This window comes from Xiphophorus hellerii, chromosome 14, assembly GCF_003331165.1.
Source record: "Xiphophorus hellerii strain 12219 chromosome 14, Xiphophorus_hellerii-4.1, whole genome shotgun sequence".
Classification (NCBI taxonomy): Eukaryota; Metazoa; Chordata; class Actinopteri; order Cyprinodontiformes; family Poeciliidae; genus Xiphophorus; species Xiphophorus hellerii.
Window position 1 is genome coordinate 23472656 of NC_045685.1, and position 14434 is coordinate 23487089.

Sequence of the window (14434 nt, forward strand, 5' to 3'; positions counted from 1 at the left end):
GGGCCGGATCAGGACACACAGCACAGACAGGCTGCAGAAGGAAACGCTCGTCAGGGAAATGATCAACATGCAGGCAGGGAAAACCAGATTCCGCACAGTAATTAAACCCATTCCAATAAAAGAAAGCAGCCAAACACAGCCAACGATGCGGTTCCTGATTCTGACTCCTCTTTCATTCCTAAATCCCACGTAGGCGATGGGATGAACCACAGCCAGGTAGCGCTCTACGCACGTCAGGACATGGAAGGACATCTGGCCGTACCACACAAAGAACATCAGATGGATCCCACAGTATATCAGATATAAATCATTGTTATTCATGCCAATGAAGGAGAAAATATATCCCAACACATCGATGAGCTCCATGGTCACCAGATGACAGGTGAAGTAGTCGGTGTGACTCATTGTCCCTGAGGGAGAGGATGGACTTTTCTTTTGCTGCTGAAGAGCGTGGCTGAGAATAAAGAGGCAGAGAGGGAGGACGAGGAATATTCGGATGATGTTGACTGTGGTATAAATGGAGGAGCTTGGGCTGGTGCTGAGGCAGAGTGTGTAGAAAGAGTTGAGGAAGAAGCTGGAGGACATGTTGGAGTTCAAAAGGCTGTTGTTGAAGAACGAAGAGGCGTTCATGGACATTTCTGCTGAACATGAATACGTGACAAATGGATTAAACAAAAGGAACACACAAAGTCTTACCAAGTATTTTTGATCTAGTTCCTAGTGAAAACATCTTCGTACACTAGACATCAGACAAACCTGAGCAATAAGTAATTTTTTATCCAGATATTAGAACTTGTTTTAAGTCAATAATCCCTGAATATTGATGAAAACGTACTTATAAGTGAACAAATCTGCCAGTGGAATAAGAAATCTTAACTTATATCTTAGATAAAGATATCTATCTTTTTAGATATTGAAGAGTGAAAACATCTAAAAAGTTAGTTTTTATTATTTCAGGTGTACTAAGATATTTGCACTATAAACTACTAAAAACTACTCAGTAACATTTTGCGTGTTTGCAGTGTACCGTAATCAGCAGTGGCACAAAATATTCTAAATGTGTAAACATTTGAATAAATAGATTTGTAAATAAATTTTTGAACTAGGAATTGTTATTTCTGCCGATTCTGGTTTTAAATTTCATACTAATCCCACATTTCTAAATATCTACACAGCTAATACTGTAAAGGTTAAAGTTCAACAAAAAATAATTCAGAGTAGCCTTTTTTCAACAATCAACTCACATGCTGATTAAGAACAAACAAAATTAAACATACTGAGAAATGTGACACAAGACATTTTGTCAAAATGTTATATTTTGCATAAAATTGCTTGGGTGTATTAAACTATAAATAATATTGATAAAATATTGGTCTCTAAATGAGATGCTGATAATGCCATAAAAACAACCTGTTTTAATATTCATACATTTATTACTTACAATATATTTACTTCTGAAATGTCTTACTTTAAACATAAAAATGACCCACCTTGATTCTTGGATGTTTTTCTCCTGCTTGTCTTACAGAGTTAAAGACAGCTGTAAAATTATTCCTCATCTGGCAAATAGTTCAGATGTATTTATATGAAATGTTGAAACAAAAGTCCAAGTGGTTTTTGCATGTTGCAAACAAATGAGCCTCCAGTCATTCTTTTTTGAATGAGTTATTGCTGTAGGAAAATTAAAATATCAGTTTACATGTGAGAGCAGGACTCTACCAAACAAACACACACAAAAACATAAACTGTCATAAAACTGAACATTTGACTTATTTATAAATTATTGCAATAGAAATACAGCCCCAAAAATGTACAATGTAAAAACACCTGACATTAATAATTGGCTAACTATTCTAAATATATTTTGTCTGGTGTAAGCAGGTGAAGGATTTGTATTTATGTTTTGTGTTACAAGCAGTACTGACTCATTTTGATTAACAACCTACCTTTATATCAGACTGCAAGTTTTGTAAATTCACACTAACATGATTGAAATGACGCCGGCGCCACCCTGATGATGTAGAGCTGGAGAAAACCTCCGACAAACAAACTGTGTTATAATGGCAGAAGTAGTGGAACGTCAGCATTTAGAGTCAGCTCTAAGCAAAGACGAAAAGTTACTTTCTATAATCAATCTATTACGACACAAGCCGAAATCTATTAGAAATCAATTAATTAGATTTCTTTTTAAATACCAGGGTGTTTAATCTTATTTAAAAGAATGTATACCTATAAGTATGTGTATGTACAGTATACACATACGTATGTGTACCTCAATACAGACGCCATTAATGTCCGTATTGATGTTCACACTCCTTACCGGCAGGTGGCGGTAATGCTTACCTATCGTTTTTTTGTTTTTGTTTTTTACCAACCGCCAATAAAACTGAAAAGAAGAAGAAGAACTCAACCCGTTACCCAAAACATTTTTTGAGTCATTTTTGCCTTATCAACCAAAATCTGAGGTAAAAACAACAAGCAAGGAAACATTTTCAACGAGTCCTGCATCAGGTCTTTAAAGTTATTTTCGGGAAACAACGTAGAAACCGTCGTTAGAGACCAAGTCTTTCTCAGCCAGAGGAAGAATGGGGGAGACAAAGTCTCACTGGGTGCGTGAAAGCTGGTGGGACGCATTTTGTACAAGAAAAAACAGGTGAGTAATGGAGCCTAAACTGTATGAACGGAATGATTGAAATATACTATGAAATATTTAATTTGCAGAATCCTGGTAATAAAGCTTAAATTGTGAACTGAATGATTAGATTGCCTCTAGACACAAAAGAATCGATCATTAATAATCATACTATGGAAATGACTAACAAGATCTGAACAAACAAGAAACTTGACTACCTCAAGGGATTTCTGAAGTTGGAGAACGAACTGTCTGACTTTCTTTAGCCGACTAAATTTAACCTTACCAAAGTTATGCCTTAGAGTGAACAGGTACTGAGTTTGAAGCGGATCAGATGCCTTCAGCCGTCTGCTAGAGCTGGACTCTGGCCTTCCTCACTGTAAAATAAAACATTCTGGTTAAAAAACAAAAAAGTTCAAATGAGCAACACTTAATTCTCATCAACTTGTTATTTGTACTCATCTTAAACAAGTGGCAGAAACTTTTGGATAAAGAAAACAAATATAGTAATTCTTTATAAGTTAATCTATTTAAATTGAGTCCATGCAACAACTAAAATAAAATAAAAAGTGAATTATTTGAAAGTGGTGAGGATTTCGGGTGGTAAAAGTTTAACATTTTAACAAACCCAGACACTACGCCATTTCTGCTCAAGCAGACGGAAAATGAGACCATGAATCTTTAATGTTTGTAGTAAATATATTGCTGCTGTTGTAGGCAGAAAAAAAAGAAATTTTGCTGAGAATAATATTTTAGATGAGTTTAAGAATATTTTGTACCATGGAAAAGTTGACCAAATAGATTATTCGCATTTAACTTTTAATGTCAAGATTTACTATTTAGTTTATGTACAACTAAATGCATTTTAAAAAACACATTTAAAAACAAAATTGTTCAAGTTATTTTAGGATTGCAATACTTAAATCACACAATGTAATTTTACTTGTCTTTTATATGTTGCAGTAATTGAGAAAATTGTTTTGTATAAATTTAAGTAAATACAGTCTATTTTTCTGCTTAGCTAGCAATTTGCCAGTTAGTTCCCCAGTCTGAACTTGTGAACAGTGTCTTGATTCAGTCAAATCTTCTATCCTGTATCTCCTGAACTCTGATATTCTACTACATCCACTCTGTGAATGTTTTGCTTGCTGGTCTTCATCATGCTTTGAATGCAGTATCTGGTTTCTCTTACTTTAACCCGCCCAACTTGCACCTCATGTTAGCCTTTTTGATACCCGCCCTGTGAGGCGGTGCTTCACAATACCCCTCCTGGTTGTTTCAGAAGATGAGAAGACATGGTGACTGAGTTTTAGACACCAGTAGCCAGCTCATGCAGCTTTTACTAGATGGCAGTCCTAAAAGTACATGCCTTTAAAATATGAATAAATACATAATATTCCATAATTCTTTGATCCAGCAGTGATACAAGTTTAGTAATAATGCAAATCTTTCATCACATTTGCCCCACATTCCCTCCTAATTCAGGGATTGTGGTTTCTTAATTTCAGTGTTTATGCTACTGGACAAGAAACAGAGTTAAAGTTGTCTTTTGTTCCTCACAGCACCTGTGCAGATCGATCACTGTGCGGTTTGAAGAGTTGGGTAGGAACTGTGTTTGCAGCCCCGGCCCTCATAATGAAGAACGGCTCTAGGAGCCGGTTCCCGTGGTTCAATTCAAAGAACCGACTCTAACAGCCCAAACATTCGGGACCGACCCATCAGCTAGATTCAGCAACCTATCTGTTTTTATTACGGATACGATAGTTTATAAAAACAGACATAGTATAAAACATATTTACTGAGATTACATTATAGAGTTCCAATTATAGCAGCATATTTTATGTTTCAGGTCAGTGTTGCTTCATAGACTGTCAGCTCCATCAGTATCAACCTCCAGGTAAAACAGCCGGTGTTGTTGCACAGGTGAGAGATCTCCTGCTGCATGTTTCATTGGTAATCGTTCTGCACTGATTGCTGGAGAACTCAGACTTCAATCATAGTAGCAGGCAGAAATGAGGAACCTTTACTGGGGTCAACAAAATGGAAGACACGGCGTGTCTTATCTCTCAAATATCAAATATCTCTACAAAAGGAAGAAAGGAGACCAACAGATTATTCCACCAGCTTTAGCTCTGTAGAGCAAATAATAATAATAATAATACAAAAGACTTTGAGGCATTTTTTTAATCACATCACAAAAGAGAAAACTTTTGTCTAGATTAGTTCTGGAGAGCCGGTACCTCAGGCCAAACGGATCCAAAGAGAGACAGCAGACAGAAGCAGCACAAAACCAAGAGTAAAAAAAAAGACAAAAAGAAACAGATAATATTTCTGTGGGGACTTAATGGACCAAGAACTGATTGATGGATGTAAGCTCCCGCTGATCTCCATCATCGCTGAGTGTTTGTGCTGCCGAGCCTCTTGAGGGGTTTAAAGAAAGGCCAACAGGAAAACATCTAAACGCGAAAATGAATGTACAGAATCACAGAGGAGGACAAAAAAGTCCCAATACAAACAGATAGCCAGCAGCGACGCTACATATTAAAACAAAGATTTAAAGGAGAGTATCATTTTTCTTTGCAGTTTTCAGGTTTGTAAAAGTGTGAGTGTGTGAATACTTTTGAAAGGTTTTATGTTTCATTGGACACAATGAAACAAATCTGGAAATCTAAATTCACACATTTTATGTAAATATTGCCAAAAAAAACGTCTCTCCATAAACTGCTTGTATAACAACATAGACAGTGTAACCAACGGTAACACATTCCAAAGATGAAGGAAAACTCTGTGATGTCACAACTAGAGTCATGCTTGTGATGTCATCAGCACTCTATCTATGTAACAAACTTCTACCTTCTTGTCATTGCTTGCTGCACTACTGAGGAGTTCAGACGCACGCAAAGCGCTTTTACAGTGAGATTATTAGCAGACTGATTTGAACAAGTATTATTTTGTCAAAACATGGCACATCAAAGCCAAAATTGTTCCATCAGTGATTTAGCCAAAGGACGTCAGTATGGGTGGGTAGGGAACAGACCTCCTCCCTTTGATTTCCACATAGAGATACAACGACTTGCCTCTCTTTTAAAAATGGAGAAAGCAAAATTGTTTGACCAGAACCAAAAGCTGGACGATACCCAAACAAAACTGGAGGAAACAAAAGCTGAGGTAGAGACGCAGAGAGCTCTTAAGGAGATTTTCATCGGCAGGAGCATCGAGTTGAAGAAACAACTACAGGCAACTGAAAAGGGCAACAATCCAGAGACTCTCAGCCCTGCAATTATCGATTCCGAGGTGGACAGCGAAACAAAACAGCAGCTGCAAGAGGACTTAGACACAGTGAAGGTAGATCCTATTGCCACAGAGCGAGCGTTCATGTCAAGGATTGAGGAATTAAAAGATAAAAACAGAGCACTCCAACAAGAGCTGGACGACATGAAGGCTAAATACGAGGAGCTTCAGTCCAAATTTGAAGCAGACATTAGTGAGAGGAAACGTCAGGCTGACATGCAGATGGTCAATAAAGACAAGATCAGACAGGACCAAAATTTAATAGAGAAAATGTCCAAGGAGATCAGCAGCTTCAAGGTTACCGAGAAATGCCTGGTGAGAGAACTAGAGCAGATTCATGGTTCATACCAAGAACTAAAGTCGAGGTATGAAGCAGATGTGACTCATAACAAAGAAGCTAATTTGGAAAAAACCAAGCATGATATTATTGAGCTCATCAAGGCACTCAGAGCAGAGAAGGACAACCTCAACCAGAAAAATGCAGAAGATATCTCTTTCCTGAAATGGCAATCAACTAAGGTAATAAAACATCTGCAATCTGTTGTGGAATTCGCAACAGTTACTTACAAAGTACTAGGAGCCGCATATGATGGAAGGGTTTTGAGTCTAATAAATGACTTAAAAACATTTAAGCAGAATGCACATAAAGAGATTAAAACTTATTCAGAGCAAAGGATGAGTGACCTGAAGATTATCACCGAGCTTAAAGCTGAGAAGGACAGTCTCCTAAAACAACTGACTGCTTTTCAACAACTTCCCTCCGGCTGTGAGCTTAACTTACAGCAGGAAAACATGAAAACTGAACATCAACTCAAACACGAATTAGGACCTGAGAGACAAAAAGAACCAAACGAGAAAGACACTACCCCGGAAAACAAGGTTTCTGACACTGCGTCCATGGATCAGGACCGTCTGACAGAGGAAACCCTGTCAGAAAACATTGATGTTCCTGATGCCTCTCCCAACCAGGTAAATGACTTTATGGAAAACATGCCGAGTAACATAGAATCCATGGACGTGACGGACCGCTCTGTGGAAATTCTGTCACAGGAACCAGTGGGGGCAGTCGCCGAGGAAAAATCAGTGTGGAAGAAGATACGACACTGTTTGGGGCTCAGAAAACCACAAATGTTCAAGAAGAAAAGCAAAAAAGCCTCTGAGTCAAGCGATTAGGAAAAAATGTAATTTCTGAACCGTTTGAAACCCCAAAATATATTTCTTATTTTAGATCCCCCCCCAAAAAAATGCCCGTGGGTTTTTCTCCGGGTGCTCCGGTTTCCCACAGATTTCCAAAACCATATAAATTAGGGTTATTGACCAAAGTAAATTGTCCTCAAAAAAGGTAGTATTAATTTCTGGAAAATTTAATTTGCAAACGGTTCCGATTGGAGAAACATTTGTGGTGAGAAAAGCAAGAAAACCTCTAAAACAAGCAACTAGTTAAAGAGTCCAGGTCAGTCCTGAACCATTTTCAAAACCCCAAATTACATCTTACATTTTAGACTAAAAAACAAAAAAGGACAACACGGTGATGCAGTGGTTAGTGCTGCATCTTCACAGAAAAGCGTTCTTCATTCTCAACCAGGCGCCTCTTTCTGTGGGAGTTTGTCTGTTCTCCCCGTGTTAGTGTGGGGTTTTCTCCGGGTGCTCCGGTTCCCCCCAGGATTTCAAAAATGATTTAAATTGGGGTTATTGACTAATGTACATTGTCCTCACAAAGGTAGTATTAATTTCTAGAAAATTGAATTTGCAAATGGTTCAGATTAGAGAAACATAGTGAGAGTTGCTCTCCACAGGTTGCTCTCCACAGGTTGCTCTCCACAGGTTGCCCTCCACAGGTTGCTCTCCACAGGTTGCTCTCTACAGGTTGCCCTCCGCAGGTTGCTCTCCACAGGTTGCACTCCACAGGTTGCCCTCCACAGGTTGCTCTCCACAGGTTGCTCTCCACAGGTTGCCCTCCACAGGTTGCTCTCCACAGGTTGCCCTCCACAGGTTGCTCTCCACAGGTTGCCCTCCACAGGTTGCTCTCCACAGGTTGCCCTCCACAGGTTGCCCTTTCCCACCAGTTTCTAGATGCAGTCAAGGTTTTTTAATGGGATCCGTTTTAGTGGCCTTAGCATCTCGTCTCTGCTTTTTGCAGATGTGATGAGGTCCTATTGGCTTCATCAGCTGTGGGCAAATAAACTTTGTCGTAGGCCTAACAAGGCGAATGCCTGAACTGGAAAAGGAGGGGCCCTTGCTGTTGCTGTTGAGCCATGTTGCATTGCTTGATAGCTAGTTGTTGCCAGGAATAAACCCAGTCCTGTTTTTTTCTTTGCAAAAGTTGTTCTCACTGTTGCTTTTGATATATTTTAAAGAAATGTTTATTGTCACAATAGAAGGAGCAAAGAGTCGGGGAGGAGACAACAGACCAGAGGCCAGCAGCAGGACCATGATGTAGGATCTTCTCTTACCTGAGAATAATTTGCTTAAGACGAGCAAATTATTACAGACACACAATTACTTATCTTAGAGATACGTAATAATTTGCTTATTATCTTAGAGATAATTTATTTATCTCTAAGATAATAAGCAAATTATTACTTATTACAGATAATAATAAGCAAATTATTACTTATCTTAGAGATACGTAATAATTTGCATATTAATAATAATTATCTTAATTAATAAGATAATTATTACGTATCTTAGATATATGTAATAATTTGCATATTAATAATAATTATCTTAATTAATAAGATAATTATTACGTATCTTAGAGATATGTAATAATTTGCTTATTATCTTAGAGATAATTCACTTATCTCTAAGATAAGCAAATTATAACTTATCTTAAATATCAGTGATAATTTGCTTATGCCCTAATTTCCACACGACTCACACAAACACAACCCTAATGCTCTTCATGTAAGTGGAGCACAAAATCAACACAATGCTTATGAGCCACACAAATGTGGACACGTTGTGTGTCTGACCCACACAAACACGCACAATGCAACACAGGCACACACATATATTCCTACATAGCTTATTTCTTACAAATGAAGTAAATCATAAAAATAGTAAAATAAACCCCAGCTAGTAGATATGAACGCTCCTCTTGCCGGTGCTCAGATTCTGTGTCTGTGACACCCAGAGGAGGTGAAATGATCCCATATGCCCCATTTATATTTTATTTGTAAATATTTCTGACAAAATGTAACTGTTGTTGCACCAATTATTACAGTAGTTTAATTTTTAGCTTCACCGCACAGTCACATTTAGATATAGAAAAATCCATATTGGAATATTGGAATATTCCAATGTTAGCTATTGGAACAGTTAGCAGGCCATGACGGCAACACTGTCTTTAGAAGACTGCTTGATACTGGATATTACGACATTTAATTTCTATTTACATTGAACTGAATTGTTGATTTGCTGATGCATATTGGAGCATTAAATATTTGACTAATTCTGACATGTAGCAAGTGGTTAGTGGTTAAAAAATTCAAGCTTATGATTTTTTTACTAAGTGTCCAGATGAAAAGCTAACTGTGACTTAATGGCCAACATGGGAACTGGTACTTTTCCCCACAACTTTAAGGAATTACTAGTGATGTTACGTGATGTGCCGAGGCTTCGAGGCGTGTGTCGAGTAATGGAGGGGGCGTTTCCGTAAAGCGCGTATCGAGGCTTGCTTCATTTAGGGGAGGAGCCGAAAACGATGACGTCCGAAGCCTCGCTGCCCGGCTGTACCACGTGACTGCTTCGGGAAGTGGCTCAGAGTTTGGCGCGGGGTTTGACAGCTTTAGAAACCCCACAGGCTCCATTCAAAATGTGGGTTGTTGTAGGCGAGTTGCGGTCAGTTGAGAGAGTGGATAGAGTTTTGATAGTTTGGATGGCAGAGTTTGGATAGTGGTTATTTAGTTTGAGACAGTTAGTTTGGTGTTTGGAGAGTTTAGGAGAGAGATAGATAGATAGGAGATTTAGGAGCGCGAGGACAGGATAGGAGTAGGATGGAGCCGGCGAGAAAGAGGAGGATTTCCCCTATGTGGGAACATTTCGATTTGATAAGCCCTAACAAGGTAAGGTGAACTGAACATTTGCAGAGGCATTAGGTTTGCTTATGAGGAACTGTATTTTTCACTGTTTCTTGTTTTCTGTAAAGGTGAGGTGTTTATTGTGCTCCAAGGAGTTGGGGTACAATAATAACACCTCATCCATGCTAAGGCACTACCGTGCCTTGCATGAGAATAGGGAGGAAATTGTAGCTTCACCCAGCCAAAGTATTTCATTACTATATTACAAACACACTATCACAATCTTTGCATGCTGATGTTTGCTTGTTGTGCAAATAAAGACAGGTAACAGACACTGTATTTATTCCCTTTTAACCAGCCACCAGAAAACAAGAGCTGGATGAAGCTCTAGTCTCCATGATAGTGAAGGATACCCAGCCTTTCACTATTGTGGATGACGTTGGATTCAGGACATTTGTGTCTAAGCTGGATCCCAATTATGTTCTCCCTACAAGGCAGGTATGTGTGGGTCCATACATGAAACAAATGACTACATTATTGTATGTGTCACAGTTCAGCAATATATATATATTTCTTCCTTTAGTCTCTGAAGGCCATGGTGGAGGCCAAATATGAGCCTGCTAAGGAGCACGCTAAGGCTAACGTAGAGAAGGTGGCTGCTGTTAGCCTTACATCAGATATGTGGACATCCATCAACATGGATGCCTACCTGGCAGTGACATGCCACTTTGTGGAGGAGAACGAAAAGCTGAGCTCGGTGTTGTTGGGAGTGCAGGCATTCCCCCAGTCTCACACTGCTGAAAATATTGCTTGTGTGAAAGCCTCCCTGATGGAGGAATGGGGAATCTCAGGCAAGGTGACATGCATGGTCACCGATGGTGCTCCTAATATGGTGGCATGCGGGAGAGAGCTGAAGCTTCGCCACCACATTTGTGTTGCTCACACCCTCAATCTTGTTGTGAAGAGGGCGCTTGACCAGCACCCTGTGCTCTCTGGCCTCCGGGCCAAAGCAAGGAAGCTGGTTGGCTACTTTAGAAGCAGCAAGGTATGCTCTTTTCTTTTATTCCAATATATAATGTTAATAGTTTGTCTGTACTCCTACTGCAGTGACTTAATGGTCTACTCTTCTGTATCTTTAAAGGAGAAGCTTACACAAGTGCAGCTTCAGCTGGGCATGCAAGCAACCAAGCTGATGCAGGAGGTGGAAACAAGATGGAACACCACCTACTTGATGCTGCAACGTCTGGTGGAGTTGAGGGAGCCAGTAGGAGCAGCATTGGCTGGATTACAGTAGGTGGTTTCGTGTGCACATGAAGCTTCAAGAAATGAACCCTTTCTCGAACCAGTTGGCTCAAGTGGTTCAATGCCTCATGAGGCTTCATCTCACCATCACTACGTGTTAGCATTAACGAACACCGGCTATGTTTACGGAAGTTCAGTTTCTCTAAATAAGGGGCGTGTACTTCCGGACAAATTACTGACTGCTGATTGGTCCGTTGCTGAAAACCGCCTAAAATGATTGACAGGTGTTGTTGTTGCGCAACCAAGCAGCTGCAATATATTTAAAATGTATTAAATCCTTCCCTGTTTTTACTCTTTAAAAGTGTGTATTTCTGAAAAGAAGCGGTTAACATAAATGATATATACTGATTGGAATATTGTTTGTATTTTTTAAAATTAATAAATGGTTCTTAATTGGTTTAAATGATTATGGTCTCCATAATCATTAAAATGATTATGGAGATTGTTATTGTCACCAGATAGGCGATTGCCAGCAGAAACCACTGGGTGGCAGTGTGGTCTATTCTCCACCAGGTTTTCACTCTTGATCAAGGTTAAATAAAGTCTTTGATGGAGATAAAACACTAAATCTCTTTCTGCATTTAAAATAAATGTAAAAATCTTTCTGATGAAGTGATATTTTATAGAATAAGATGATAATTTGTTTACTTTCATGTATTTGAAATAGGATGTCTGTAACAGCCTTCTGAGTTGAAAAGGGTATTTTTACTTTATGTGAAAATGGAGCAGATATAAGTTTATATTTCTTTCTGCTCCATTTTATTTGTGACTTCTTTTTTGTTGTTACATAAACTATTCATATTTACTGAGTGAATAAATAAAAAAATGAAGTCAGATAGATTTACCATATATAGATATATTATGTGCTGCATTAATAGTATTACCTTACAGAAAACAAAATGTTTTTAGTTTGAATCTGTATAAATCTGCAGTAAACTGATGGCCCTTTTATTCTTTATAGAAAGTACTTTTTGCTGCTCCAACTTTTCAAAAACAGCTTAAAGTTGTACAAAAAACTTTGACTTCTACATTTTTAGGCCGCATTTCAAAAGCATATAAGTAGATTGAAGGTTTTTAATTTTTTACATAGGACCAGATTTAATTAAAATGTGCTTTCCCTGAATTTATTACATACATTGGTAGTTTTATATCTATATATATATATATATATATATATATATATATATATATATATATATATATATATATATATATATATAAAAGTCTGATTTTAAAGCCCAGTAGGTTATTTACTACACTAACCCATAACCATAATGTTACGTGTCATAATCTCCACCCTCATTTAAACTGAAATATGATCCTATATTTGACTGGAAGCAAGCAGGTGGACGGATCATTGTGACCAGTTTGTTTTGCATTTTACCATTTAGATAGCTAATTTCTCTAAGCAAATTTTCATTTTGGCCTCTCTGGTTTCAGGGTAACTGGAGTACCAATCAAAAACAAGAGATGAAACTTGTGCTATCTACAGTCTGTCTTTTCCTTTTCCAATATCTGATTTTCATAGAAAACTTCAGTAAATTTTACTTATTATTACCTCAGTCTGTTTGAAGTTATTCCAGATACCATATTGGGTTTTTTGGTCAGTAACATAAAAGTACCAACAATTTTATATATAGGAGATAAAAGAAGAGAAATCAGTCCTAAAATATATTTATGGCCATTTAAAAAAAGGAAACAATTATTGATACTTATTGACGTGGTTTATGTCTGTGATAAGTATGTATTCCTAATAGATTTAGATCAAATTTGTTGGAATAAATTGTGCCTTTATGACGGCTTGTCAGAAAAGCAACTTTAGGTAATTGCTAAAAATTAAAGTAAAAAAAAAATCATACATTTTTTTTACTTTAGATGCTTTTCTACACTCATCTTGGTTTTACAAATACTTATTTTTGCTCTTTTGTCTGTTTTTATTACTTTAACTTATCACTATTTATTTCAGAATAGTTTCACAAAGTAGAAATTCAATGGAATAACCTCCTTTAAAAATAAAAAAATAGCAATAATGTCACAGAGCCATTGCAGTTGGCATGCAAAAGTTTGCTTTTTATTTATTAAAAAAACGAGTTGAGATTTGCAACATTTATATCTGCTGGGTTTTTATTTCAGTACATTCACCCCAGTTTTTATGAAAGAAGAGACAACAGGAGTGATCAGATTAAAAAGAAGAAGAAATTGGAAACATTATCTGTTTGTTACAGATTTGCTGTGATTGAATGGCCAGGAAAGCAGAGAAAGAATAAATTGACATAAAATAAAAGATTTTCCTTAAAAAATTACTTTAGCAATGCTAGATTTACCTTCACATTAAAGCTGATTTCCCAAATTTGTTGTGATCCAGCCACGTTTGAGTGGATTATTGTAGATTGCACCAAAAAACACAAAATCTTACCAAGTATATTTGGTCCAGATTTTTGTGTAAATATCTTAGTACACTTAAAATAAGACAAAAATAACTTAGAAGTAACTTTTCAGCAAGGTAAGAGCTTGTGTTAAGTCATTAATTCCTAAATATTAATTACAAAAATGCTAGATTCACTGGCAGATTATTTCCCTTATGATGTGTGGAATAGTCTGCTGGTGGAAATAGTACTTTTTATCGATATTTAGCAATTATTGATCAAAGACAAGCTTCTATATTTTTGTGAAAGGTTCGTTTTGTCTTTTTTCAAGTGTGCTAGCATATTTTTACTAGAAATTAGACAAAAATAATCAGATCTTGTGTTATGCAGCCTGGTCTTCACATGCTCTCAAGTGGGCTTTAATAAAGGTCATTTTATTTTGTTGACTTTTGATTTCCGTCCATGTTTTTCTTGCAACACATCAACTTCCCCGTTCTGTGCAGAAATAGCAGAGGCAACACTAAACTGCTGGGCAAATAAAACCAGAAGCAGCTTGTCATGACTAAACAGTAATTATTTGCCTTCATCATATAAATTATTGCCCTAGTTAGACCCCAAGTGAACCTCAACACCAGCACTCCAAGAATGGCCATGATGGTATAAAACGCCCTCTTCTTCAGCTGGTCGACCTTCTCCTTGTCGCTGCTTTGGTCCCCTGGACCCGGACGGATCAGGACACACAGAACAGACAGGCTGCAGAAAGAGACGATGACTATGGCTGTGATCAGGAGGCATGAATCCATGATGCTGAACAAGTTTTC

General features: G+C 37.6%; 1 protein-coding gene across 1 annotated transcript; it reads left to right on the forward strand.

Annotated features, from left to right (window-relative positions):
* Window positions 1-5722: 5722 nt before the first annotated feature.
* Window positions 5723-7096, forward strand: LOC116733237 (angiomotin-like). Its single transcript, XM_032584020.1, has 2 exons — window positions 5723-6442; window positions 6560-7096. The coding sequence occupies exons 1-2, from the start codon at window positions 5723-5725 to the stop codon at window positions 7094-7096; spliced, it is 1257 nt and encodes a 418-aa protein (XP_032439911.1).
* The last annotated feature ends 7338 nt before the right edge of the window (window positions 7097-14434 follow it).